Source organism: Clinocottus analis, unplaced genomic scaffold (genome assembly GCF_023055335.1).
Source record: "Clinocottus analis isolate CAN_PGR_092001 unplaced genomic scaffold, fCliAna1.0.p SCAF_27, whole genome shotgun sequence".
Lineage (NCBI taxonomy): Eukaryota > Metazoa > Chordata > Actinopteri > Perciformes > Cottidae > Clinocottus > Clinocottus analis.
This window is the reverse complement of record NW_027176009.1, coordinates 4,299,473-4,324,254: the sequence shown is the minus strand read 5'-3', so window position 1 is coordinate 4,324,254 and position 24,782 is coordinate 4,299,473. Positions and strand designations below refer to the sequence as shown.

The 24,782-nt window shown below is 43.3% G+C and overlaps 1 protein-coding gene across 3 annotated transcripts; it reads right to left on the bottom strand.

The window, feature by feature from the left end:
- Positions 1-2,405: 2,405 nt before the first annotated feature.
- Positions 2,406-20,901, bottom strand: ldb1b (LIM-domain binding 1b). 3 transcript variants are annotated; one of them, XM_068592402.1, is made up of 11 exons: positions 20,407-20,901; positions 9,078-9,180; positions 8,018-8,062; positions 7,640-7,715; positions 7,448-7,550; positions 7,122-7,294; positions 6,541-6,663; positions 6,342-6,434; positions 5,434-5,557; positions 5,196-5,344; positions 2,406-4,575 (listed from the first exon to the last, which is right to left on the bottom strand). In XM_068592402.1, the coding sequence occupies exons 1-11, from the start codon at positions 20,432-20,434 to the stop codon at positions 4,345-4,347; spliced, it is 1,248 nt and encodes a 415-aa protein (XP_068448503.1). In that variant the 5' UTR covers positions 20,435-20,901; the 3' UTR covers positions 2,406-4,344. The 3 variants fall into 3 exon arrangements, with proteins under 3 accessions (XP_068448503.1, XP_068448504.1, XP_068448505.1); XM_068592403.1 differs by having other exon boundaries at positions 6,351-6,434; positions 20,407-20,900; XM_068592404.1 differs by lacking the exon at positions 20,407-20,901 and adding an exon at positions 14,696-14,794 and having other exon boundaries at positions 6,351-6,434.
- Between the last annotated feature and the right edge of the window lie 3,881 nt (positions 20,902-24,782).

The following is a 24,782-nucleotide window of genomic DNA, read 5'->3' as shown; positions in this document are numbered from 1 at the left end:
GACAAACTCAAAAAATCATTAAAGTTTACTTTCCACAAGTTTAGGATTAAGGGGCATAGAGGATGAGTAATGTGACAATATCAGTATGATGGCTTCTGTAGCTTTAGAGAAAACCATGTCTAATATAGTGACCTCTGACACTCCTGTAAATCTAGTGAAGCAGGCCACCTGCTGACCCCGCTACCAGGCCCCGGATAAACAGAAATCAATGCATGGATTGTAACCAACATCATATAGACACATCTCTGCAAAGACATACTGGTACATTCCTCAGTATAAATAATCCTAATCCAATTTGTCCTGATAGATTTGTACAGTTACATGCGTCATCCTGTTTGTGTGCACTAGACCAGCAGAATTGCTGTTGTGGTCGGCTTTAATACAACATTTAGGAAAACAATCTTAAGCTTTACAAAAGGAAATCTCCATAAAACCTCAGTTTATTAGAGTTGAATATGGTGATAACACACTATTGTGAGAGAGTAAATTATGGCTTGTATTTTAACACGAGCTATAAGTATCATTAGGCGAGAGTTATCATGACGACAGCCCTGTAAATACAATTCTCCCTGATGTGCACTGCAGAGTGATTTAAATGTGGGAGTTTCAATAAATTCACAACTTGTCGCCAACAAGCCATATAGTCCGCGAACATTGTTGCTTCTTTGTCTTTGCTGGAATGGCATCTTTTAGAAAATATGGGCAACAAGCAGTCTTGTATAGTTATTCACGTATACACTGAATCGAAATGAAATATGGGTAGTTTTTCTTCAGCGTTTCACTTTATATATCTGTGATTTTGCAATGGCTCTTAGTAACCAATATAGAAATCTGCCTGAATTTGATGCAAAACATTAACAGTTTTATCTGAAAACCATGATAAAAGTCTAAGAGCTGCATGTATTCAGTGGCTCAACATGATAATAGATGACTAATTAACAAGGTTCAAAGTCATATCTTGAAACGTTTTTATTATGGACTTTTCTACAATGACATAACACAATGTGAAGTTATTTATCTTAAGCATCAAGGGCCATCCATAATGGGTGTGTTGGAGATAGACAAATAGGTACTGAACAAGAACAGACCCAGAAATAGAAAGAGCGTGGAGGACAACAAAAATGTGAAATACTGCAAAAGCAAAGAAAGCAACTTGACCTGGATCCATGAAATATATGAAGTCCATCTTCTTTTTATGAAAATTTAAAAAGGACTCTTTGCCTCGCAAATATTAAGTGAATCCCAAAACAGAGCTTTGCAGTGTCATGGGGCATAACAGCCAGAGTGACGACTGTCTGCTGTTGCGTGGAGGTGAGAGTTTTCATCGGGTTGTTACAGCTTTACCTTAACCCCGGGAGACCCTCCGTGTTTCAACTGGCCGGAGGCCACGCTGACAGTCTTTACAGATTTGCAGGTTCAGTGTGACACAGGGAACGGAATAAATGCCTGAAGGGGAAGTGTGATAGTTGGCAGGTGGATGCATGCGTGTGAGCTGATGTGGAAGGCCACGGATGAAGAGCAGGGCTTTGACACGGAGACCCAGTATTTTAGAGTCTGTGGCCCGTTGCTGCTCATTCCACGGACCTGACATCTGTAAAAAGAAGAGGGACACACTCGCACAGACCTCAAATACCATGACTGACTAACTTTGAAAAATAAAAGGCTTTTGAAACAGACAGGTTAAAAAAGACATTTGCCATCATTGATTTTCCCTTGGACTAACCCAAAAACCCACAGCCCGCCTCCTGAAAGCAGACACAGTCAAGCATTCATTCCATGCATGTGTATCGGTTCATGTCACGCCACACCTCGCTGCACCACAACCAGAGTTATTAGTTGCACTCTGGAGCTACACCAACCTTGACATTAAGACGTTTGTTGATGCTTTATTTTTACCTGAAACATAGCGTTACAAGGAAAAAGCCAATCAAGCAGTAATGTAATAATCTGTTCCACAGGCATGGCCTTGGAGCATTGTTCTGCATTCTGGTCCTTTGGGGCTCTCCCATCCTGCCTATGTTTTTATTCAAACTGTCTATTCAAGGACTGACACAGACCTGGATCAACAGGTGAAAGTAATTAACCACTCTTTGGGATTACATACCTGCAGGCCTTTGAGCATTAAGGACATGATTGCCGCAGCTTGAAGCCAGACTGAAGAGGGAAGTGACCATCAGTCAGTGAGGAAAGAGGAAATGGGGGAGGAGGAGAGTATATACACTTTGTTTTCCTGTATGTCTTCCTCTCCCATTTTTTTTTATCACAACTTGAAGGTAATTTAACTCACAACAAAAAACTACATAGCAATAACAAAACATCAAAGCTAAGCATAAGAGTGAACAAACCCCAGAAACACAGACTTATTTTGTTAAGATGTGTTGCAATAATTACCAAACTTAAACATGTTGTAAAGTGAAAATGTATCTTTTTATTGGTACCATACATTAATTATCAAGGGCAGAAACTAACCAAATCAAAAAATATATATCAAACAATGATTTTCTACAGGGATTGGAAAAGGTACAAGTCACCATTCAAACTCATAAATGTTGCTGGAATCAACTGTAAGGATATGGAAATGTACAAAACAAACAGCGCTTCAGCTGTTTTATTAGACTTTACAGACAGCATTGCTACCCAATATGAAGACTGAACTTAATGATAAGCTGGCTTTAGAATATGTTTGGATGTCTGATGGTATCATTCTGTTGGTTATGAAAGACACTGCACCAATGAAGGCAATTTAGACAAAAAAAGAAGAAAATAAATCCATTTCAGCCAATGATGAAATATGAAATTCACCAGTTAGCTTAAATTCAGTGAGCACATTCCCTTGACATCAAGTTGAAAGTTGCAGTACACAAATTTGTGATGTTAAGTGAAAAATCACTTCCTGTATAGATGAAATACATGTGAATTTCTGAAATTTCCAAAATAAATATAAAAAGAAAAAAACAGTAAAATGATCTCTCCTTGGTGCCATTGTACCCCTGGAGGTTTTGTAATTTAATTTACACAAGTTATAAAAAGGAGGGAGGAGGAAAGAGCAGGAGGGAGATAGAAGGGACGAGCTCATGAGTGTTTTTTCTCCTTTTTCCTATTTTTGTTTCTTTACATTAGATCGGGATGGCTTTAGGTAAATCTAAGTAAGAATACATTTTATTACAGTCAGACAGAACTTTGCTACTACCTTAAATATACAAGCACAAATACACAAAAATGTAAATCTCCAAAAAAAGGAACGAAAAGACAAAATAAAAACATCCACACTAAATTATTTCTCTTTTATAAACATAAAAGATAAAAACCATATATTTTAGAGGGGGAGGGATAAAAGTCCTGTGTTGCTCCTTGGTCTGTAGCTTTTCAGTATTGGTAGAAAATAAAAAAGTAACAATTGAAATGAAGGCGTTTAATACAAATTAAAAAACATTCTAGGGAAATATATACTGTATAAAAACTCTTAAAATGTGTAGTTGTGTGTATGTGCATGTGTGCGTGTTGTAAATGCTCTCTGTTTGAAAGACTCCATCCATTGTAGTCTCATCAGAGATGGCTCTGGCCCTAGGGGACTCAACATCCTTCAATCATTATGCTGATTTGTGTGTGTGTATGTATTGGTGTGTGTATGTTTCCCTTGAGCCACATTTCAGCTCTCCTACTAGTGTGTGAATTTCAATGGTTTTATACACAGACACGAAATTATGGTCCGTCTGCTTCAGCAAAGCCACAAATAAGATCAGACTGCTTCTTTGCGCTCCTCACACATTTCACACACACACGCACACACATATACTCTATTAACAAACATTACGAGTGACTTGTGCCTCTACGGAGCAGACCACAATTGAGAGCCATGTTTAGAGGACGGGTGGACAAGTGGTCCCTAAGCAACTCGCCACCTTCTCGAAGCCCCGATGCCACCATCCCCTCTACCCCGCCCCTCCTACATGTGAACATCAGTATGGGAAGTTTAGTGTGCACAGTTCTCCCCTGGATTAAATCCCTGCGAATCCTCGGTCACATCTACCCGGTCGCTGTCCAAACTGAAAACTTGCGAGAGCAGATGGGACATTTTGAGTGTGAGATGAGGAAAAGGGAGACAGAGGTGTGACACAGTGCCTAAATATGGAGGAGTCACAGCGATGGCTCAGTCTCACTGTCTGAGACATGCTGTGCTCCCCGCGGGCCGTGTGCGTGTGTGTGTGTTGTGTGTGTGTGTGTGTGTGTGTGTGTGTGTGGACTGAATGTGATGGACTGATGCTGTTGCACTCGTGGCTGTCGGGGTATGGGTCTGAGGAGTGGCAGAGAGGGGTTTGTGTTGAGGTTGCGGGGCTCTGGGCTCTACTGCGATGCCTGTGAGGTGGGGTTGTCGCTCTTGCTCTCCTGGCTGGAGGGGGCCTTGTTGTTCCAGGGCGAGTTGGAGCCGAGCGCCGGAGAGTTGTTGAAGCTGTCCTCGTCGTCGATGCCATTGGCTGCGTCGAACTGCGTGTTCTCCAGCCGTGTGATCAGACGCTCGTCTTCGTCACCAAACTCCCCTCCCATCAGCGTGGGCTCTCCAACCACCATCACATCCTGCAGAAAAGCAGATCAATTAATATATAGCAACAACTGTTCTGTCAAAGAGAGCAGCCATAACTGATGCACATTTACTTGGCTTACACCACACAAAGCACTTATAATCCCAACCAACATGCAAAATATAGTCTGATTAGACCAGGTCACTTTCTTCCACTAAAAGACTACACCCAGATGTCATGGTGTTTATTTAACAGGCTTTTTAAGTTAAGTTTTCCCAACCTTTGTTTATAATATGCCATTTGTCTATACTGTAGTTTTTGCAGAAAATTGACCAAACGACATTCAGGAAGAAATTGTGTGTCACACTTAAATTACAATTGAGTAATCTCCATTCAATTTATCCAATGTTTACAAATTGCCCGCACAAACAAGAGAGATGATTCATTCATAATTATTGAGTAATGATAAGTATTATCGGTTAATATAAGTTGAGATTTGTTTTTACTTTAAAGTCTTGTGGGAAATACTTCTTAAGAAGCACTTCATGTACCGTGTCCTTCTTTGGTTGGCATTGTGACATGTGAACTTCCCGTTAATCGATGAACGTAGTCGGCATGTTTCAGTCTGCAGTGTATTAGCAGAGTGCTGGCTCTAGATAGCAGCGATATACTCACTGGAACTTGGCTGGACAGAGGGAAGCCACTGCCTGGGCTCTTCTTTTTGTTGTTATTGTTGTTATTAGTTCCTCCTCCTCCGCTGATGGTGCTGCCACCTGACATCTTACGCTTCCGCCTTTTGTTTGGTGCCTGTCTTGAAGGCTCAGCTACAGAGAATGGAGAGAGCGAGAGTTACAGATATATTTGAAGTAACGTGGTTGTGTGAGCCTTTAATAGGTCCATGTTGTTCAATTACCTGGTGGTGCCACCATCCTCTGCCATTTCTGGAAGAGACAGGTCTTGAGGCAGTCTCTGGGACTGAGGCTGTACGTCTTGTGTCTGGACATCAGCTCCTGCATGGGCTCCAGGATCACACACAGCTGGAGGAGGGAACAAAAAAACAGACAACATCTTTAGGATGACAGTCATGACAAATGCTCCCAGAAGAGCTAGCACCATTATTATCAGCCGGGGTTCAGCATAAATTACTTCATCTTCAAACTTGAAATTCTCAGATCAGAAAATCTGGTCACAAAACACTGGAAGCAAACAAAGAAACATGACTGAAGACCAATTTTAACACCTCTTTTACATTTGCCAACTGAGGTTGTGACCTTTGCAGTGTCTGTAAAAAAAAGGACAAAGAAGCTGCAGTTCCAGTTCAACCTGTTACCTTCTGTGTTAATGGAACAGGCTACACCCGAGACACCACTAAGCATTACTACACACTGACTCTACGCCATACCTTCACCGACTCAACAATAAAAGCAGGACTGTAAATAATAGTTTGAAGCTTTGTTCATAACTTTGACGTTCTAACATTCAAATACTGGTGGCTTTATTTTTTTGCATGTCTATTTTTTCTTTTTAACTATGATTAGGCTACACTAATATCATTAGTATTAAACTATTAGTAACACCATTTTTGTACTTAAAGTAAAATAATTGGATTTACTGGATCATCGTGAAGACGATCTATGGCAACATTGCTAAAGCAAACCCATTATCACAGTGAACAGCACATATTGTCATTCTTCTTGTGTAATTACCATGACATGTTTAAGTCAGGTGCAGCTATAATTTGGAAGCCTCTACAAAATGTGTATGTGTATGTGTGTTGGTGTGTATGTGTGTTGGTGTGTGTGTGTGTGTGCGTGCCCGTACTTCACTTACTCGGAGGTAGTTAAGGGTGGAGTTCGACAGGCCACATCTTGTTATGTTTTTGGACAACTGGTCCAGCATCTGTGGGTCCTGGGCCTGAGAAATCAATACGGGACACATTACAAAGCCGACACTCACACAATCTTTATTTACATCTGTGACATGTGTGTCACTAGTCCCACTCCCCTCTGCATCTACTCACATGCATGGCCAGTATACTGCGGGGGATGAGTTCACGGTGTTGTCTGATGCTGAAGTGCCACGTCTTTATCCTCATCATGTCGTCAAACATGAACTCCAGGTACAAGCGCCCTTCTACGCATACCTATGGCAGGTCAAAGGAGTCAGGTCAGTATACAGTAGTTGAACTACATGTAATCAATGCAGAAAAGAGTTAAAGCTCCACCGATATCCACAGGTAAACAAAGATTACATGTTTAAGAATAGGGTTGTAAGTCTGTGTATTGACATTGCTAAAGAAACGCTTCCAATCTTTTAAGTGGCTTGCAAATACCTTGCAAGGAGGCTTAGACTTAGGTTGTATTCCATCCAACCATATGGTGAGGAGGGAAAGTTTTTCACAACTAATTTCAAATATTTGCAATACTTTTATGAAATTGTTTGCATTGCTTCAGTTTAGGAATCACAAGCTAAAACGTTTCTACTTCTTAATCACTCAAGACCGATTTCTATTGTAAGCCATATTAATAAATGACAGAACTATAAATAAAGAAATACAAACCAGGGGCGAACACAATGTTAGCTTAAGACACAAACACACACCTGTGTGAACATAGGCTTTCCATTCTGGGTGACCATGGTGCACTGATCACAGTCAAGGGAGACAAAGTTATTGTGGAAGGACTCCTTGGGATGTTTCAGCACATAGTAGAGCTCAGTGGCACCGCCTTCGAATATACTCCGAAAGTACCTCGGAATCAACGTCCGGCCAATTGCTTCAGAAGAGGAGAGAAAACAACGGGCATTAGACAGGAAAGAATTGTCAAGTTATGGTACGCAGTCCATTTGGGACTGTGGGACTTTGAATTAGAGAGACAGCATATGTATGAAACAGAGGGGCAATATGTTCAATTGACTGTGTTTCTTACTGTAACGTTTGGGCCCATCCTCCAGACAGAAAGTAATGGTCAACATGGCATCATCTTCAAAGAACTCTGTAGTAAATGCATCCCACCACAGGTTATCACACTCCTACAAGGTGTGGAGGGGAAACATAATCAGTGACTAACACAGCAATTGCATTGTTGTTAAGTTGAGTGGGCATGTGGGTGCCTCCGAACCTCTGTCCAGTTCTGTAGTCGTTTGTTGAGTTCAAATATTCTGTAGTCTGTCTGGTTGCCATATGGTGTGTGCCTCCTGGTCAATCATAGAAAGAAAGGACAAAGCAAAAGTAGGACAGGGGTTGAGAACAGTTAGCTTGTGGTATTATGAAAGATGCAAGTAGACGAAAAGCAAATCACCCTAACCACAGTATTGGTAAGCTCTCACAGCTTCCATACTTTGAGGGCTGTTTCACTACCTGGCTTAACTTTGTCACAGACTAAATAGTATACCAAATCTCCTTTAAAAGTGAGATAAGACCACAACCTTATCTCTACTTGTTTCATTACTGCCATTTTACCACCAGTTAAGCGATATGGGAAACAATGCAGTCTTACCCTATTCCGGGCTCCAGGTATGTGGGAGGATACATTGGTGTGGGACTGCAGAAATAAGAGACAGAGAGATTATTAAGCTATAGCACTAATAGGCCCTCCTTTAGGAGCTTGTCTGTCTTTACAACTCTGGGACACAAGCCAAACATGGCACAAATTGATATGAGGAGACCGTAAATAACAGCACTTCTCAGATACACATATTCCCATATCCAACTCTAGCTGATTTGCTTACTGTAACACAAGCTTTGACGCACAGCACACAATCAGCCCTCCAACCCTACTGAGCTACGCAAGTCAAAACAAATCAATTTTAGCTATAAACATTGGCTTCACACATCTGGTCCACAATATTTACGTGAGTCATAACTGTGGCTATAATTACACTGACTACACTAACACAAATGGGCAATTAGATCAACTTTTTACCAAATGACAGGAGATTGTGTGACCTCTTCTTCACCGATAAACCGCCGTGCACCGAGGGGAGTCCCAATAATCAGTATAAAAATAAATGAAGAGTACTACACCAGTAGGTGTAGAACTCCAGTAGTTCTCTGGTAAGCACCCGATCCTGGAAAGTGGTGTTATGCTATTAAAGTAGTAGAGTATGGGTGTACAAACACTACCTGGGCTGTACATGGACGTTACAAACTGGTAAAACGTGTCTTTGAAACCTCCCATGTCAACCAAACTGTCCACAGAAACAAGTTGCTTTGTAGATTTGCAGCTTCTGAAACTTAATATACATATAAACATCTACAATGTTCAGGACGTTTGTGAACCTTCTGATTAAAAATAACCAGTAAATGCTTTTTAAAATTACAATACAGCACTGCTGCATGTTGTCGCCAGCTACTTTAATCTGCGTTCAACTACCAACTGCCAAACTGAATCAATTACCTGTGGATGTTTTTCGCAGACTAACATATGGTTGAGGAAATTAAACTCCAGGCTAAGTAAACATGGGATGTAATAACACAAGCACCCATTGAAAATGTGCAACGGCTAGTGCTGTGAAGAGATAAACAAAACACACACAAAAAACAGACATAAAACTCACCCCACGTCTCTGTCCAGCATAGTGCCGGGGTGGAAAGGGGGAAAAGTGCTACCGTTGGGGGGCTCCTTGGGGGAGTACAGCTTGAATGACTTGGAGGAACAGCCTGGAAGACAGAAGGATGGAAAAATAAGAAAGAACATAAATGGTGTGTTTAAGTTTTATAATATAGGTATATTATAAATGTTACTCAAAATCTCAGATGTAGTATTTTCAGATAATGATGTATCGATAAATGTGGTAATTAATGCTGTATTTAGTAATCAACAAATGTAAGGATCGATAGAGTAAACCTTTCAACACATTGCATATGTTGTCCCAGCAATAAATAAATACCTAAATAATGAGATCAGAAAGAGATCATCATAAACAAAAGAAGATTAAGTTGTTACATCTTTGGGAATTAAAGTGAAACTTCTCATGATGGTTATTCACTTTTTGAGTGACACTTGCAAAGAATGACTGTATCATGCGAGGGTGACGGCACATGCAGACTGAACTGGCCAGCTTGGCCCAGTTTCAGTTGGCTGCACACATTCACAGGTCATTCACAGCAATCTTGTTTCATAAAGACACAAAACAACGAGGAGGAGGGAGCCTCCAGTATACATTGTTTTCTTGCCACACACAAACAGACCAATACTGACTCTATTCAGAACCACCTAAAAAACAAAACTGATGAATCCCTCTCACAGACTGCTCCAACCCTTGTTCTACTCTAATTGCCCAGCTCGCCTATAAAGGCCATCCAGGCGTGCCGCCCTCTAGGTCACGACCCCTGCCGTCACCATGGTGAAGCCCCGCCTCATTAATGTCTCTCTGTCTTGTCTCTGCATATTAAACGTATCTTTGACAATGTGTGTGTATGTATGAGAGAGACATATAGATAAACGGACCGGGAGAGATTAGCTTTATATGCATCTATATGAGGTTTTCAGCAAAGAGTAAACTGTTATTTGAGAGCACAGCAGTGATGTGAAATATATATTTATATCTAAAGGCAAGACAAGAGTAAGACAGTCCAGCCCAAGACTGAGCGTAACATAATGATACATAATGCTATAGATCATGTTCCTGAATTATGATTGCATAAATCAAAAGCAATCTTCTCTTAAATAATGGTATCTTATCTCGAAACAGGGTTCCTGCTGTAACAAGCAACATAACCAATCATAGTTTTTGAAGACTAAAAGTAAATAAATAAAAAGAAAAGTTTTCTATGGAGAGGATCTTCGAAACAAAATTTGCATCATCTACACAGCAAATACAGACCTTAACCTCCATCCATCTGAACCCCTGGCTTCACTTAGTGCAAAAACAAGTTGTTTACTGTGTGAGCCCGCACTGCTATACTATGGGCTGGATGCACCACCAGAGGAAAACAAATGGGTTCGAAAAAATAAATAAATAAATAATCGATGGTTATGTGTCCATTAGTTGTTGAGAGCTCCATTAGCTCCTCTCCTCTCCTGTTAGCGGTTAATGACAGGCAGTCACAATCACATCAGCTGGACTCCACTTCCTCCACTGGGAATCATGTTCCTCTCTCCCTTACAAGTAGACACAGCTCCTCATATACACATTATACATGCACATATATCCTGCTCCTGGCCTAATGTGATGGTCAGCCCACCTCGGGAACAAGCCTCCTCTCAAAAGTTTACCAACATGGACGTCCAAAACATGAATAACATTTGATTTAATCTGAACTTCAAACACAGACATCCACACTCGGCATTACAAAGTGTCTTCTAAATGAAAGTAGCGTGTAATGGTTGTGCACTCGTGGACTCCAGACTTGCCACCATGATTTCTAGAGGCGACAAGTCGTCCATCCAAACTGAGCACTGTCGGTAGCTCTGTCACACTTACACCAGTAACCTACGTTAGCACACAGACATAAAAAAAAAAACACGTGAATCTGGTATTAAAATGCCATTTTCCACATTCGTGTCACCGTGAAGTGCATAACTTTCACAACAGTCGAAGCACATCTGACGTGTTGTCTGCTTGCTTACAAAGGCAATTAGAGAGGCAGCATAATGCTAACGCTCAGCTATCAACCAGGCTAAACCGATAAACAGCTGATATCAGGATGCGACTGCACTTTGCTACAAGATGCCGACCAGCACGTCTTTAAAACAAACCGGGACCGAGAACAGGAGCCAAAAGGCTCGACATCGGCCACCACCGAGCCGGTGCCTGTGCACAACACTGCTCTGTGGGCCGTGCTAACGGGCTAACGTTGGCTAGCCTGAACACAGTTGGTCGCTGTTAGCCGTCTTGCTAACGCCTCAGCGTTAAACCCCTTTTCAACGATAAAGCACCGAAATAAGACGACAAACTACCCCCACGCCGGCTCGTGAGCCACACGTAAGCGCCACAGCAGCTCGACGTTGCAACCGGGGTGTGTGTTTTTGGGGAAAAGCGGCCGTTTACCTGAAAAGAAGTCCAATCAGAAAATTGATGTTTACAGATCCGTGATGATAGACCGTCGGTACGCTCCGTGCGTAAGAACGGATAGGCCCGCTGGACGCGACGTGCCAACACAATACGTCTCTCTGAACAGGATCAATGAAACAAATAGCCCCGAACCGCGAGACTGAAACGGAATAAAGCCGAAATTGCGGGAGTCAGTCGGTTATGTTTTGTCCCGCATGAGGCCTTGTTAGTGGGCTGAAGCCTGCTGTGGGTTTACATACGGACCCAGATGAGCCCTTTGTTCACGGGAGGACATGAACAATAGCTGTAGGCCCTCCTCCTCTCCCTCCGCAATGCATTTGCTCCTCTATCCTCTCTGCCCAGCACCGCCAGCCGCCCTCTCCCCCCTTCCTCCCCCTGCTCCCCCCACTAATGCACAACTGCACATGAAGGTTGTCTGGTAAGCATTTTTTTCCCCTTCCTTCCTCCTCCCTACATCCCATCCCTTCCTTGTAACTGACACAGATGAGAATTGGCCTAATGCAGCCGAGTGGAAGTGTGTGTGGAAATAAACATCATGCTGACTGCAAAGTGGTTTTCATGTTTGCCTAATTAGTGCACATCCTCTTGCTGCAAACAACTGAACTGAGACAGTGACAGCCAAGACCCTTGTCATATGAATTATACACTGTGGGTCCATCCAGGGTGATGCATGCACAGCTGATGCAGAAGCCCAATCAGTCAAACATGGATTGAGATCTAACAAATTAAATTATCATCCACGGTTAACATACTTGGGTTGTTTACAATTAATTGTGTCTATGAGTTTGCCGTCTCAAGGTAGACCACTAAATCCATTACCATTGGGAATTTTTCTATACACACACACACACGCACGCACGCACGCACACACACACGCACACACACACACACGCACAGAGGCCTCTAAATCTGCTTAAATCGCCTGAAATTATAATCAGATATTCAGATCACAGCCAGCGAGAACTCACCCATATGGCCAAGGTTGGGATATAAAAAGAACAAGTCATATTAGGTCAGTAGTTTTTCATATAATAATGCAAGTGTATGTCATAGTATTTGTGTAGAGATAAATTATTTATATATGCAGGATGACTTGGACTCCTAATATGGTTGACAGGTGATCTCATATCAATGTTTAAAAAATATTTTCTTGCAAACCCAAAAGAGTTTTTCCCTGCTTCAATTATTTAGGGACATTGCAGCCAACAGCATGAACGTGGTTCTGATTTATACACTACCCATGTACACGGGGAGTGAAAACAATGTTTCATCAATGATTTATTCGCAAATTAAGCTGCTCTTGGGAGCCACTCTGTGGAAACAGTTAACAGGCTTTCACAGAAGCCGCTGTGCATCGTAACACTGGGGCTGATGGGTAATATTATTACAACATATTTCGACATTATTTTGGTTCAAGTTGAATTATTTTAGAGGCACAATTTCAAGTATTGTGACCCACAGACAAAGTACACGCATGTTTATGTACATCTTATTCTGATTGTAACATATGTATTTAAGTTTGACCTCAAACAACTTTTAAAAATGTATTTATGTTTGCAGGGTGCATTTTGAGGATCAGTTGCACATGATTTTGCAGCAGACAAATTATTTTGAGCATAGTACATCTACAGTTTCTCTTAATTTATTGCAAAAGTGCACATTTAATTTCTAATTGCTCACAGTATTTATTTATGTTTTTTGCATTCCTGAAAATATATAACCCCATTAAGATAAAAAAAGGCTAATAAAAATAATTCAAAATTTAACCAAAATGAAGATACACATTTTAATAATAAATTGAAATGTCCATTTCCACCCCAATTGTGTCACTTATATATCTGCCAATTCCAGTGATGAACTTCTTACTTCTGTTTGATTATGAGTCTCGTTATCAAAACGTTTTCTCCATCGTCTCCGACATTCTGACATATCTGAGACGTGTCTGATCAACTGGACTTTTCCGCTTTTTCACCCCAGAGGGGGTCACTTTATGATGAGCAGATCATCTGGAGATCTTTTCTGTCTGGCTTTTGCACTCCAGGAACACAACTCCCTTACGTTTGCAAAAGAAGACGACCGCTCAGATGCAGACCTCTTTGCAGACTCCCATGTTGGAAGAAATCTGAGTGCTGTGTCTCCCAGAAGCAGACACGAGCGGATAAGCTGCTCTGCGGCCCGTCTCTCACCCGACCAACAACAAAGATGCCTGGGCTGAGTTTATGTATATTGGTTTGACCATGGTAAGCTTGTGACATGAGCACTTCACAGCTCATGAGGCTCCTGTCAGTCTTTTGCCAACATCTTTGTGTGTCTAGTACCAGGAGGAGGTGTCGTCAGTAGTAGCTTAGAGTGTCTGTTGTGGGTGACTTATGTGGATTTGCCTATCTTACATTCCCTGGCCCTGTAGCCATGGCAACACTAGCAGTCAATGCTGTCACAACCAGAGCGAAGCTAAGAACCATCCATGGAAATGGACACACAAGGGTTAATCCCGTGTGTGCATGTGCGTATGTGTGTGTGTGTGTGTCTCCAAAGCTTGCCCATTGAAATGGTACATGACGGGGTTAATCCTCACTGCATGTGTGGTGGGGTGATGGAGAAGAGGTGGGGGTGGGAGGTGTGTCAGGATAAGGCTTGAAGGGCTTACACACACCGTCTCTTTTGCTCTCAGGCATAGGGCAGGCCTTATCTTAGACCAGCACCCCAACCAGTGAGACACACACACACACACACACACACACACACACACACACACTTCACCAGCTAGCCTCATTTTCCAACTTGCAGTCACACATTCACACCTAAAGCCATAAATCCATGTACAATAAGTGATTAAAGCTGCAGCGTGCAGTGGCTGAATATAAACTCAGTGTAGTGCCATGTGTGATGTTTTCACTAAGCTTACACTTAAACCTACAAGGGCAACTTGTTTAATTCACCTTTGTCAAAGTAATAAAAAAGAAGAAGAAAAAAGAAGAAGGCGACCTAACTTGTACAGTGATTCTCTGAGCATCAATACAACAAGCGGTACAACAAGAACAACAATATGACATTTTCTTCCTGAGGTTTTTAGATTTGTTTAAGCTCCGGTTTTTGTTGTTGTTGCTGAATCAGCTATGAGAAAGACAACAAGGAAAAGGTCAAAAAGAGAGACTTACCTCCCTCAGTTTCAAGCTGTTCTGACATTGCCCTTTCGTCACCCACCAATGCACTTTCACAGTTACATGCTGATCTAACTCAAAGACTTGGTCTCTGTTTTCATGCCTCTCCCTCTCTCTGATATCTACCATGTCCAGACTGTCAGGCTCAGGGGCACAAGAAGGGGGGAGAAGGATGCCTACAGTATGTGTGTGTGCGCGTGTGTGTGTGTGTGTGTGTGTGTGTGTGTGTGTGTGTGTGTGTGTGTGTGTGTGTGTGCACGTGTGTGTTTGCTCTTATGCACAAGTCGCCTGCATATGTGCAAATGTGTGCAGCCTGCCACTTCCACTCATAGTCAACAGGAAACCGAACGGCATACACATCTGCCAGAGTTCTGATAACAACCGTCCCAGTCGCCCTCCCTTCATCACCGCCTTAATCACTGATCTGGAGACAGTCTGGTGTTGCTATGGGTGTAGACACTGCCCTTAGTGAATGGATCCCAGCTCAAAGAGGAGATTTAACCTCTAATGAGTGGGACATCCGTTCATATCATTTTTTCCCTCCAAACAGGAATAAAAACAAACTCCTGCTGTTTTTATAGATTACACTACATTGCGTTCCCTGGATGTAATGCCAAAGCTCCGGCTTCATGGCATTTTACCACTTCATAGTATTTGACATCAATAGCACGGATAATCCCTTTCTTTTATGTGGAAGCTTGTTAAATGGCTCTTTTCAGTGGTCACTGTCAGAGTCCATACTCTTGGCCGCCTCAGGACAGAGATTTTTCTGTCCAATTCAGCTCTGGTAAAAGATCCAACGGTCAAGCCGCCACAGTTTTTTGGTGGAATAAACCAGCTGTAGATTCAGACAATCTGTGAGTCAAAATTATAGACATATTAGCAGTGGCACAAGTACTTTACTACACTTCCATTATACTTCTACTCCGCTGCATGTCAAAGATCACTTTTAGACTCAACATTTATCTGACATCTTTTGCTGATTTTGCACACAACACTTGACTGAAATAGAATGCACTGATACAGATTAAACAACCAGACATAAAGTAATCGAGAATTTCATAACATAAAAATGCTACTCACACATGAATAAATAGTCGGGTTGGGCAATGACAACATGCCGTGAGACAATTTACTGTCACACATAATCGAACAATAATCAAAGCTGTTATGCAAATTTTATTTTATAAGTGAAACTGTATGCAAATGTTGCCTTTGTTATTCTGCACAAAGGGATAATTATCCGTTTGATTTGCAGTCAGTCCTTCACTGTGCATCACTCCAAGGGCAGGAAATTAGAACTGACCTACAATCAGAGTTTGTCCTTTGACAGCATCGCCCTCTTGTGGCTGCAGCTAGCCGGTGTTTGTTTTCATGCTGCTCTACTAAAGCATTTCCTCACTCACTGGGTGAGTTCCCTACTCAGGATTTTCTCTGGCAGGCAAACACAGACACACCGCAACAAGAGAACTTCACATGTCAGCACAGGCTAATATGGGACAGCTCTGTTGTATGTCATATGTCATTCGTGTATCTGTGTTTCATAAAAAAATAAGTGTTTCCCCTAAAAATGACATGTACATAAATTATAGCAACTTGATGATCTGCATTATTAGCCATCATCCTCAGTTTCTTTTCCCCTTTACACTGGTAATATGCCGTAGTTTAGCTTTTGTGTGTGTGTGTGTGTGTGTGTGTGTGTGTGTGTGTGTGTGTGTGTGTGTGTGTGTGTGTGTGTGTGTGTGTGTGTGTGTCAGAAGTCTGTGGCGGTGGCTGGTGTCAGCTGACAGCTCTGTGAAGGGAGATGACAGTGCCCTGATGCTGCGTTCTCTGTTCTCTGGGAGCCATTTTGTCTGTCTCTGATCTCCGAGTCAGGTCTGCCCCCCCCCCTCCCCCTCAGCCAATCACGTCACTGCTCAGCCTTGCAGAAAACATAGAAACACAGTCTGATCCCTCTCGCTCTCTTTCTCTCACTCTGTGTCACCCTCCCTCCCTCCATCCCACTCCTACGGTGCTCATCTCCCACTTGCCTCTCTTTTCTTGGCTCTTTGCCCCGCCCCCCTCTGTCACCTCTCTTCTCTCCTATTTTTTCTTTCTTGCCACCCTCCCTGCTCCTCCTCTACCTCTCTCTTAATCCCCATCTCTCCTCAGTCGCTGCTCACTCCCTCTCTCTTCCCCTCCGTCACACCCTCCTCCTCCTCTTCAGGCTCTCTTGTTGTGCAACCCGTTTCTAAACAGCTCAGCCTTTGTGCGTTTTTGTCTGTTGCCATTTCAGCCGGGCTGCAGTCTTTACTCATTTTCCTCCAATCAGGGACACCATGTGACTCTCTGCATGAGAGGGCACAGTCCCTTCCCCCTTCTCTCCTCCCTCTCTCTCTCTCCCTCCCTTTCTCCCCCCTACTCCCTCTCCTCTCTCCTTACCCTCCCTCCCCTTCATCTAGCCAGCCAGCCAGGCAACATACGCTAGCAATCAGGGGAGTCAAAGGGAAAGAGGGAGTGAGAGGAGGGGGGGCGGGGGTGGGGGGAGGATGAAGGTATATACACACTGCATACTGAAACAGTGTGCAGGCGAGTGAGGTGGGGGGGCTGGGTGTAATGTAAGGTCTGGGGAGGTCAACGCAAAGTCTGACTAACCACAAAGCACAAAACATCTGTGGCTGTAGAGCGCAAACTGCATTGTGACTTTGTGTCCTCCTGATTGTATAGAAGCTCCACAAACTCTGCTCCACTGTTTATGTCATCCACATGTTGGGGCAGCATATATGTACACACGCACACACACACGCACACACACACGCAAACACACACACACACACACACACACACACACACACAGAGCCCACACAAGAAGGGGGAGGATCCTTTGGTGTTAAACACGGCTCTGGAATGTAAACAAGAGAGAGATGGAGGGAGAGAGAGAGGGGAATGACGACAGAGAGACTTTATAGTTATATTCTATGTTCTATCATTATTGAGCATCACTTTACCCTCTCCACGTGGTTTGAATGTGTAAAGAAAGAGGGGAGGATTAACTTGTCATACGTGTGCAAATTAACAGCATCACTGTTTCGGGTCACGCTTTGGGTTCATTTGAAGTTGACGTGAGTGAATGGAAGCGATTGTTCCATATTTGGAGGCATTGGTTGTCAGTTGCGTCATGTTGTATAGGTGAAGCTCTTCTCACCACACACATCGAAGCAGGCCTCCAGGCTTGCATGATAAAAGAGGGAGTGAATGAATCACTTGTTGATCTTTCAGAAAGTACAAATCTTACTTGTGTTGCCTTTTCAAAGTCAAAGACTCGCTAAGTTTAGTTTCAGCTCTCCTGTAAAGTTGTAAAGAAATCTGGAGGGGAAAAAAAGCAAAAGAAAAGTGTGAATCCATAAAGCAGAAAAACAGGCAAAAAGAAAGAGGCAAACCAGAGAAAACAATATGAGAGCAAAAGTGGAGCGCACAAGAGTGCGGTCATAGCGTTTTTTTGGAAATTTCCATGACCACGTTGATTAAGTATGCAATCTGACCGCAAGATAGCTAAAGCCTGGTTCTAAACAAACGCTCCCGCCTCTGCTGTGCAGGCTTGTTTAACGGCTGAGGGGGCAGCGTTTGCCTTCATAGCACGGGGCGCTGCGCAGAGATTGAAAACACACGCATGCGCGCACACACGCACGTGCGTGAAAACTCTTGTGTGCATGCGAGTCACATTCAACACCGGTACACCCCGTTTTCCTGTGTAATCTGGCGTGTCTAGAGAGTTTGTCCTTGCTGATACCTAATCCGTCTGGTTTGATCACATTGCCAATATCTCTCTCTTTTTGTCCACATTTCGACATCCTTCTGCTTCAATCACGTGCCATTCCATCACCCATTCATCCAACCATCCACACACAACCATAGAGGCCAGGATGAGTTGGCATTGTCTCTCAATTTTCTTCCCTCAACTTTCCGCCTTTGACATAATCTGTCCGCGGAAGAGTTTCCAAACCGCCAAACATGGGACCAGTTAGTCTTTCCATCCTTCTCATGATTGAAGTCAAGACTGGCAACAGCTTGGTAATCTGATACTGGATGCGTGGTTGGCTAAGTTTCTATATCCACATCCCTGCTGTTTGAGGGTTGACCACAGCGGCCATTGTGGCCTCGTAGTCAAGAGAGGAGGCCACGTCAGGGTGATACAACACACACACACACACACGCACACGCACGCACACACAGACACACACACACAAAACTCCAGACTCACTCCTCCTTCCTGCTGCTGTGTATCGTGTGGCAGTAGGTTCTGAATACATCCATCGTGATTATGACTATATTTTCAACTATAAGATTATATTTCTTGTCCTACACATCCTCATCAGGAATAGAACATAAATCGCTGTAACACTTCATATATATTGCCGGAGGCTCAGCGGCACAGGGTTTATTTCTAGACCTCTTCTTCTTCTTTCCTCCTCTGTTTGATTAAAGCTAATAAAGTGAGAAGAATTATCTGTGTGCTGTCGGGTATTCGACACCCAAACACAACCGTTCGGGGACTGCGGGGAGTTCCTCAGCCTTCACAGACGGCGAACAAGTCGCACCGCTCTCAATACGGTGGTCTAATATGACGGATATTACTCCCTGCAGGTCGCTCTCGGTGGCTCGGCTCCCAGAAGCCCCGGGGCTGTTACTCAACTTTAACCAATGTTATAACAAAATAGTGACAAGTGAAACTCTGACTGGAGAATTGTTTTGTCCTAGGGTTGTCGATTTAGTCAAGTGAGGCCTGAAATGAAAACCATTAATTGTCATCTGATTCCCAGCAGAGGGTCAGGAGAGGACAGAGACACGAGGAGAAGTAGATGTGATCGAAAGCAGCCGCAATAAACAAATAGTCATGCTCGGGATTGTAAAATGCGAGACGAGGTCAGTACCTCTCATGAATGCGCTCGCTGACCTTCCGTGAACTCCAGAAGAAAGGACTTCTGGGTAAAAGAGGATGGAAACTAACAAGGCCTTTACATCCTAAATGATCGACTCCTGTGTGAGCTGTGAAACATCAAGAATTCATTAATAGCGTTGCAGAATCAATCATGCAAGCCTTTGATCCAAGCCAGCGACCTTTGACCTTTAAATGTCACACTTTGATCCATCTTTTTTTCCTTTCTCTTCTCGTATTTCTGCACGAGGGGCACATCCGTTTTTTTTCCCACAGTGGAAAAGTAAGCGTGACATCTGTGCCGACTTTAAAAGAAGCTCCGTTGTTAACACCAGTTATCAGTCAGAAATCAGCAGCAAGAAAAAATACAACAAACAATCGGAGGAAGAGAAGTAGTAGCATTAGTGATGCAGTAGCAACAACTCCATGCCCAGATGTTTGTACCGCCCACAAAGATCTTTTTCTCTTAATCTCCAAACTGAACAACAAACAGTAAAAAGCACTTTGTTGTCAGACTGTAGAGGAAAAAAAGGTGAGAATAAAAAAGGCTTCATGTTGTTCCATCTCTTCCAGTATTTTCTTTGCTCTCCATCCTCTCAGCCATCACAGAGGGCAACCTCCCATGAGCCTTTGCACACAGAGCCCCAGGGCCCCGGGGCACCTCTGTCCCTGCCCCGGTCACGCCATGGCAGCGGCTGCACTCGCCAACCAAAATACAACAACAACAACAACGACCAGAAAAAGTCAGCGGCTGGCAACATTAACGGCAACCATCGCCACGGCAGCTACTTACCGGGACACGCGCAGCCGCCCACGGACATCTTCTCACATGTCTGATGTGGATCCGATCAGAAGGATGGTGGTGGTTTTGTTATCCACGCTCTCTTCCCCTCTCTTCTCCTCTCTCCTCTTTCTCACCAGTCACTGCTGCCGCCACTGAGGCTGCTCACATGAGCGTCTGTTATCCCCACTGTTCACACACACACACATACACACACACACACACACACACACACACACACATACATACACACACACACACACCACCACCACCAGGGAGCAAAGAGAGGAAGGGAGGGAGGGAGGGAGGAGAGAGTGACGACGAGGGAGAGAAAGAGAGAAAGAGGAGAAGAAGAGGTTAAAAAAAAAAAGAGCACAAAGGATCGGATTCTCTCAGTTGTAGCTGTACACTGTGAATCACACCGTGCACGTGTGCATGTGTGTGTGTTTGGAAGAGTGTGTGTGTTTTATGTGTGTGTGTGTGTGCTACAGAGTGAGAGGGATTCTGTTCCTGCCTCTGCTCTGCCCTCACCCTCATCAGCCCCGCAAATTACAGCTCAGGTGGGAGGAGGGAGGAAGAGAAAGGGAGGGAACGAGAGGCTGAGTGCTCGAGATTGAGAGAGAGAGAGAGAGAGAGAGAGAGAGAGAGAGAGAGAGAGAGAGAGTGTGTTCTAGAGCGTGGCAGAGAGAGAGAGAGAGAGAGAGAGAGAGAGAGAGAGAGAGAGAGAGAGAGAGAGAGAGAGAGAAAGAGAGAGAGAGAGGACTGTCAAAGTGACCTGAGAGGCAGATTTGAGAGAATAACAACCATGTGATGTGGGTCCTTTTTTTCTCCTTTAAATATGTAGAGGCTGTTTTTCACCACGGCTGCTACAATGACACACACACACACACACTAAAGGACCGACACACGCACACATATGAATATGCACATACAAAAGTGCATACATAAAGTGTGGAAATGTGACTATGTGGCTATGTGACTGTGCGTGCGTGTGTGTGTGTGTGTGTGTGTTGCAGCCGTCTGAGTGGCTTGTTACCATCCAGTGAAGGTCTTCTACATGGCAGGGAGGGCAGGAAAAAGGGGGAGGAAAAGGGAGGAAGGGAGAGGAGGGGGCGATTGACTTGCGTCGTCTCCCTCTCCGTCGTCTCCCTTTCTCGCCCATTCACTCTCTCGCTCCGTTAGTCTTTCTGTCTGCAGTATGCCACACAGTGTTGCTCTCTCGCTTCACTCATCTTCCTGTCTACTGGGCCATTTATCTCTCCTGCCCTCTTTCCTTCCCTCCCTCTGTGTCTCTCTCTTTCCTTATTACACTTTCTTCCGTTCTACCTTTCCCCGCCCACTGCCTCCATCCTGCTATAATCTGTCTTCCATCAATTTGTCATTTCTCTGTCAGATGCACAAGTGTGTGTGTGTGTGTAAGAGTGAGTGTCACCAGCTGACTGGCGTGCTGCTTCACAGCCATGAACACTGGAGTTCATTTTGTGTCCATCCCACATACATCGTCCTGCTGCTGTAAATACTCACGATGACTTACTGGAACACCAAATGTGTCATCAATCCATTGCTGAAAATAGTCTCCAATAAATGCTCTATTTCCACCTGTTTGAGGAACGTCTCTAAAAGCTACGGTGACAGCATTTCGTGCCACAGACGGAGAATGTAAACCAGACATTATTGAGAGACATGCAAACGTATCGTTTGTTTTGGTTTTCTCAAAGGATTTTATGATAATCAGAAAAGTGCAGCTTGATGCTTTGTTTGTACTCATGCTTGGCGCTGTAGCACGAGTCTCCACGGACAGCATCATGGATTACTTTATTATCTATGTACAATTACATGCATTATAAAGTAACAAAGTTTGAATAACCTGTAAACTACTTGATTTAGCTGCAAATGATAGATATGAGATTGATTTTCAAGACCCCCTGTTTCTAAAGAATTTAAAAGTAAATTGGCCTCCTTTGTATAATCCCGAGACATTTAAAATACTTTTATCATTTCATTATTTGTGACAGTCACGTACGTGGCCCACCTCGCATTAACTTCACTACAGAAAGTGTAAACTAAGCTTGTGGGAGAAAAAGTGGGACAGTGATCACAAGATAAAGCTCCTTGAAAGGATCCATGAAATGATTGGAGTAATAGTTCTTTATCGTCAGAAAATATTTGTTATATAGTTTTAGTGCTGCTGGTGGCTGGATTGTGTAACCTTTGCAGAGAGCCAGACTCACAGGTTCCAGGTCTTTATGCTAAGCTAGGCTAATTAACTGCTGGTTGTAGCATCATATTTAACGTACAGACATGAGAGGGGCACTGATCTTCTGCTCTTTGTTTCACGGGAAACAATGGATAATGTCAGCCCGTCAGCCTTCTGATGACTTTTCAAATTAAACAATCAGTTTTATTTTCAGGGTCAAAAGGTTTGGTGAACTCTGCGTCAAACACATACAACGGGCGCTTTTCGGAGCAAGTCATTGCGGCGTAAACACAGGTTTAATTAATGACATTAGTTATGGCCCTGCGCCTGTGGGTCATGGCTTAATAAAATGACTGTGACACTAAATATAATGAAACATCAATGAGATATTAATTACACCTGTGTTTACTCTGCTATGACAGTTGAGATGGCTGTGCTTATTTATACAAATATTGCTCATTCAGACATTTTCAAATCTTGATATAATTTCAAAAGGTCATGACCCCAGCTGATCCATCAGGTCATTACAGTACACACACACACGCAGACACGCACACAAACAGGTAAGACAGAAAGCTAAATGTAGGTATTAGACATTCTGCTCTGTTTCCCTCCAAAAATGACATCACAGAGTTAACATGTGTTAAATCAGGTTCTCTCTTTACATGCGACGAGGAACACAAGTCTGCATAGATCGCCTCCTCCACATATTTCTATTTCCCTTTTTTAAGACACTTGCTCTTTGTCTCCCTCCCTCTCTTCCTAACCCTCTGTCTCATTAGGCAGTATTGAGGAGGAGTGAGGAGGAGAGAGTTAAGCCAATCAGAGAGGGGAAGAAAGAGCAGAGGAAGGAGGGAGACAGAGAGGTTGCGGGAGGAAGAGGGCAGAGATAAAGAGACAGAGAGAGAGAGAGAGAGAGAGAGAGAGAGAGAGAGAGAGAGAGAGAGAGAGAGAGAGAGAGAGAGAGAGAGAGAGAGAGAGAGAGAGAGAAGGCGATGGATGGATGGATGGATGGAGGCAGGGAGGGAAGGAGAGAGGGAGAGAGAATAAATAGCTCTGGCGCACTCGTCCCCCATTACCCCGGGAGGGCACTGTCGCCATGGCAATGTGGCAGAAAAAGGATAGCACCAGCATGATGAGCTTCGAGACACACGCACACACACACACACACACACACACACACACACACACACACACACACACACACACACACACACACACGTACAAATGAAAACTGTGATTCACACATATATCTGCTCACATTAACAGTTTCATAGAGACAGTTTGACAAGTTCATACTTTCAAGAGGATGTGTGCAAAAAACACTGTCTTACACCTTACCATAATTATTTATACACACACACGCATGCACGCGCACACACACATGCGCACACACACACCCACGTCAACAGTTTGCCAGTTAGCAGATAGTCAAAGCCAACATAACACAGATAAATGACTGAGACGTGGAGGCCACAGTATGAAAGACAGACAGCACAACAAACAAGAAGGTGAAGAAAAGAAAATTACAAAGGAGAAGAGGAAAGCAATTTGTGGAGCAAATCAAGAATCACAGATTCCAGCTGTTGCTGATGTTCCCCCTAAAATGTTTCCTCTGTTTTTTCTTTTTACCTTCCTTGATTTATGTAAATATTTATCACCTTCATTCAACCTGACTTTTCTTCTTTTTTTTCCCTTTACTTGATGAAACAAGTTGTCAACATAACTTCAGCAAACCAGGAGCAACATGATTTATAGTTGTCTGATCTGCTAAATTACGACCCGTCTCTCTCTGCCTCTGATTGGCTCGTACTTGCTGCCTTCATTGGTATGGCCTCAATTCTGTCTCTGTGACCTGAACAACAATGTGCTTTGTCCCCTGGCAGGTTCATATCAGTACGTCCACAGCTGCAGAGACAAAGTTCAGTTCCCAGGCTGTTCATGTTAAAGGATTTGTACTAAGCCAACAAACTAACCATTCCCGCTACAAACAACAGGCGTGTTTCTATAATGAAGCTTCAGTAATGGGAGATCCAGCAAATTAGGGACTAGTGAGAAAACACATCGCCCCACAGAGTAAAACAAATCACCTGAAGTCAGTAGACTGAAGTTAAAAATGGCTTCAGCGTCGCTCTCGTGCCTTTGTTGCAGCACAATTATCTTGAAAAGTTGTTTGGATGGCAAATGTGGT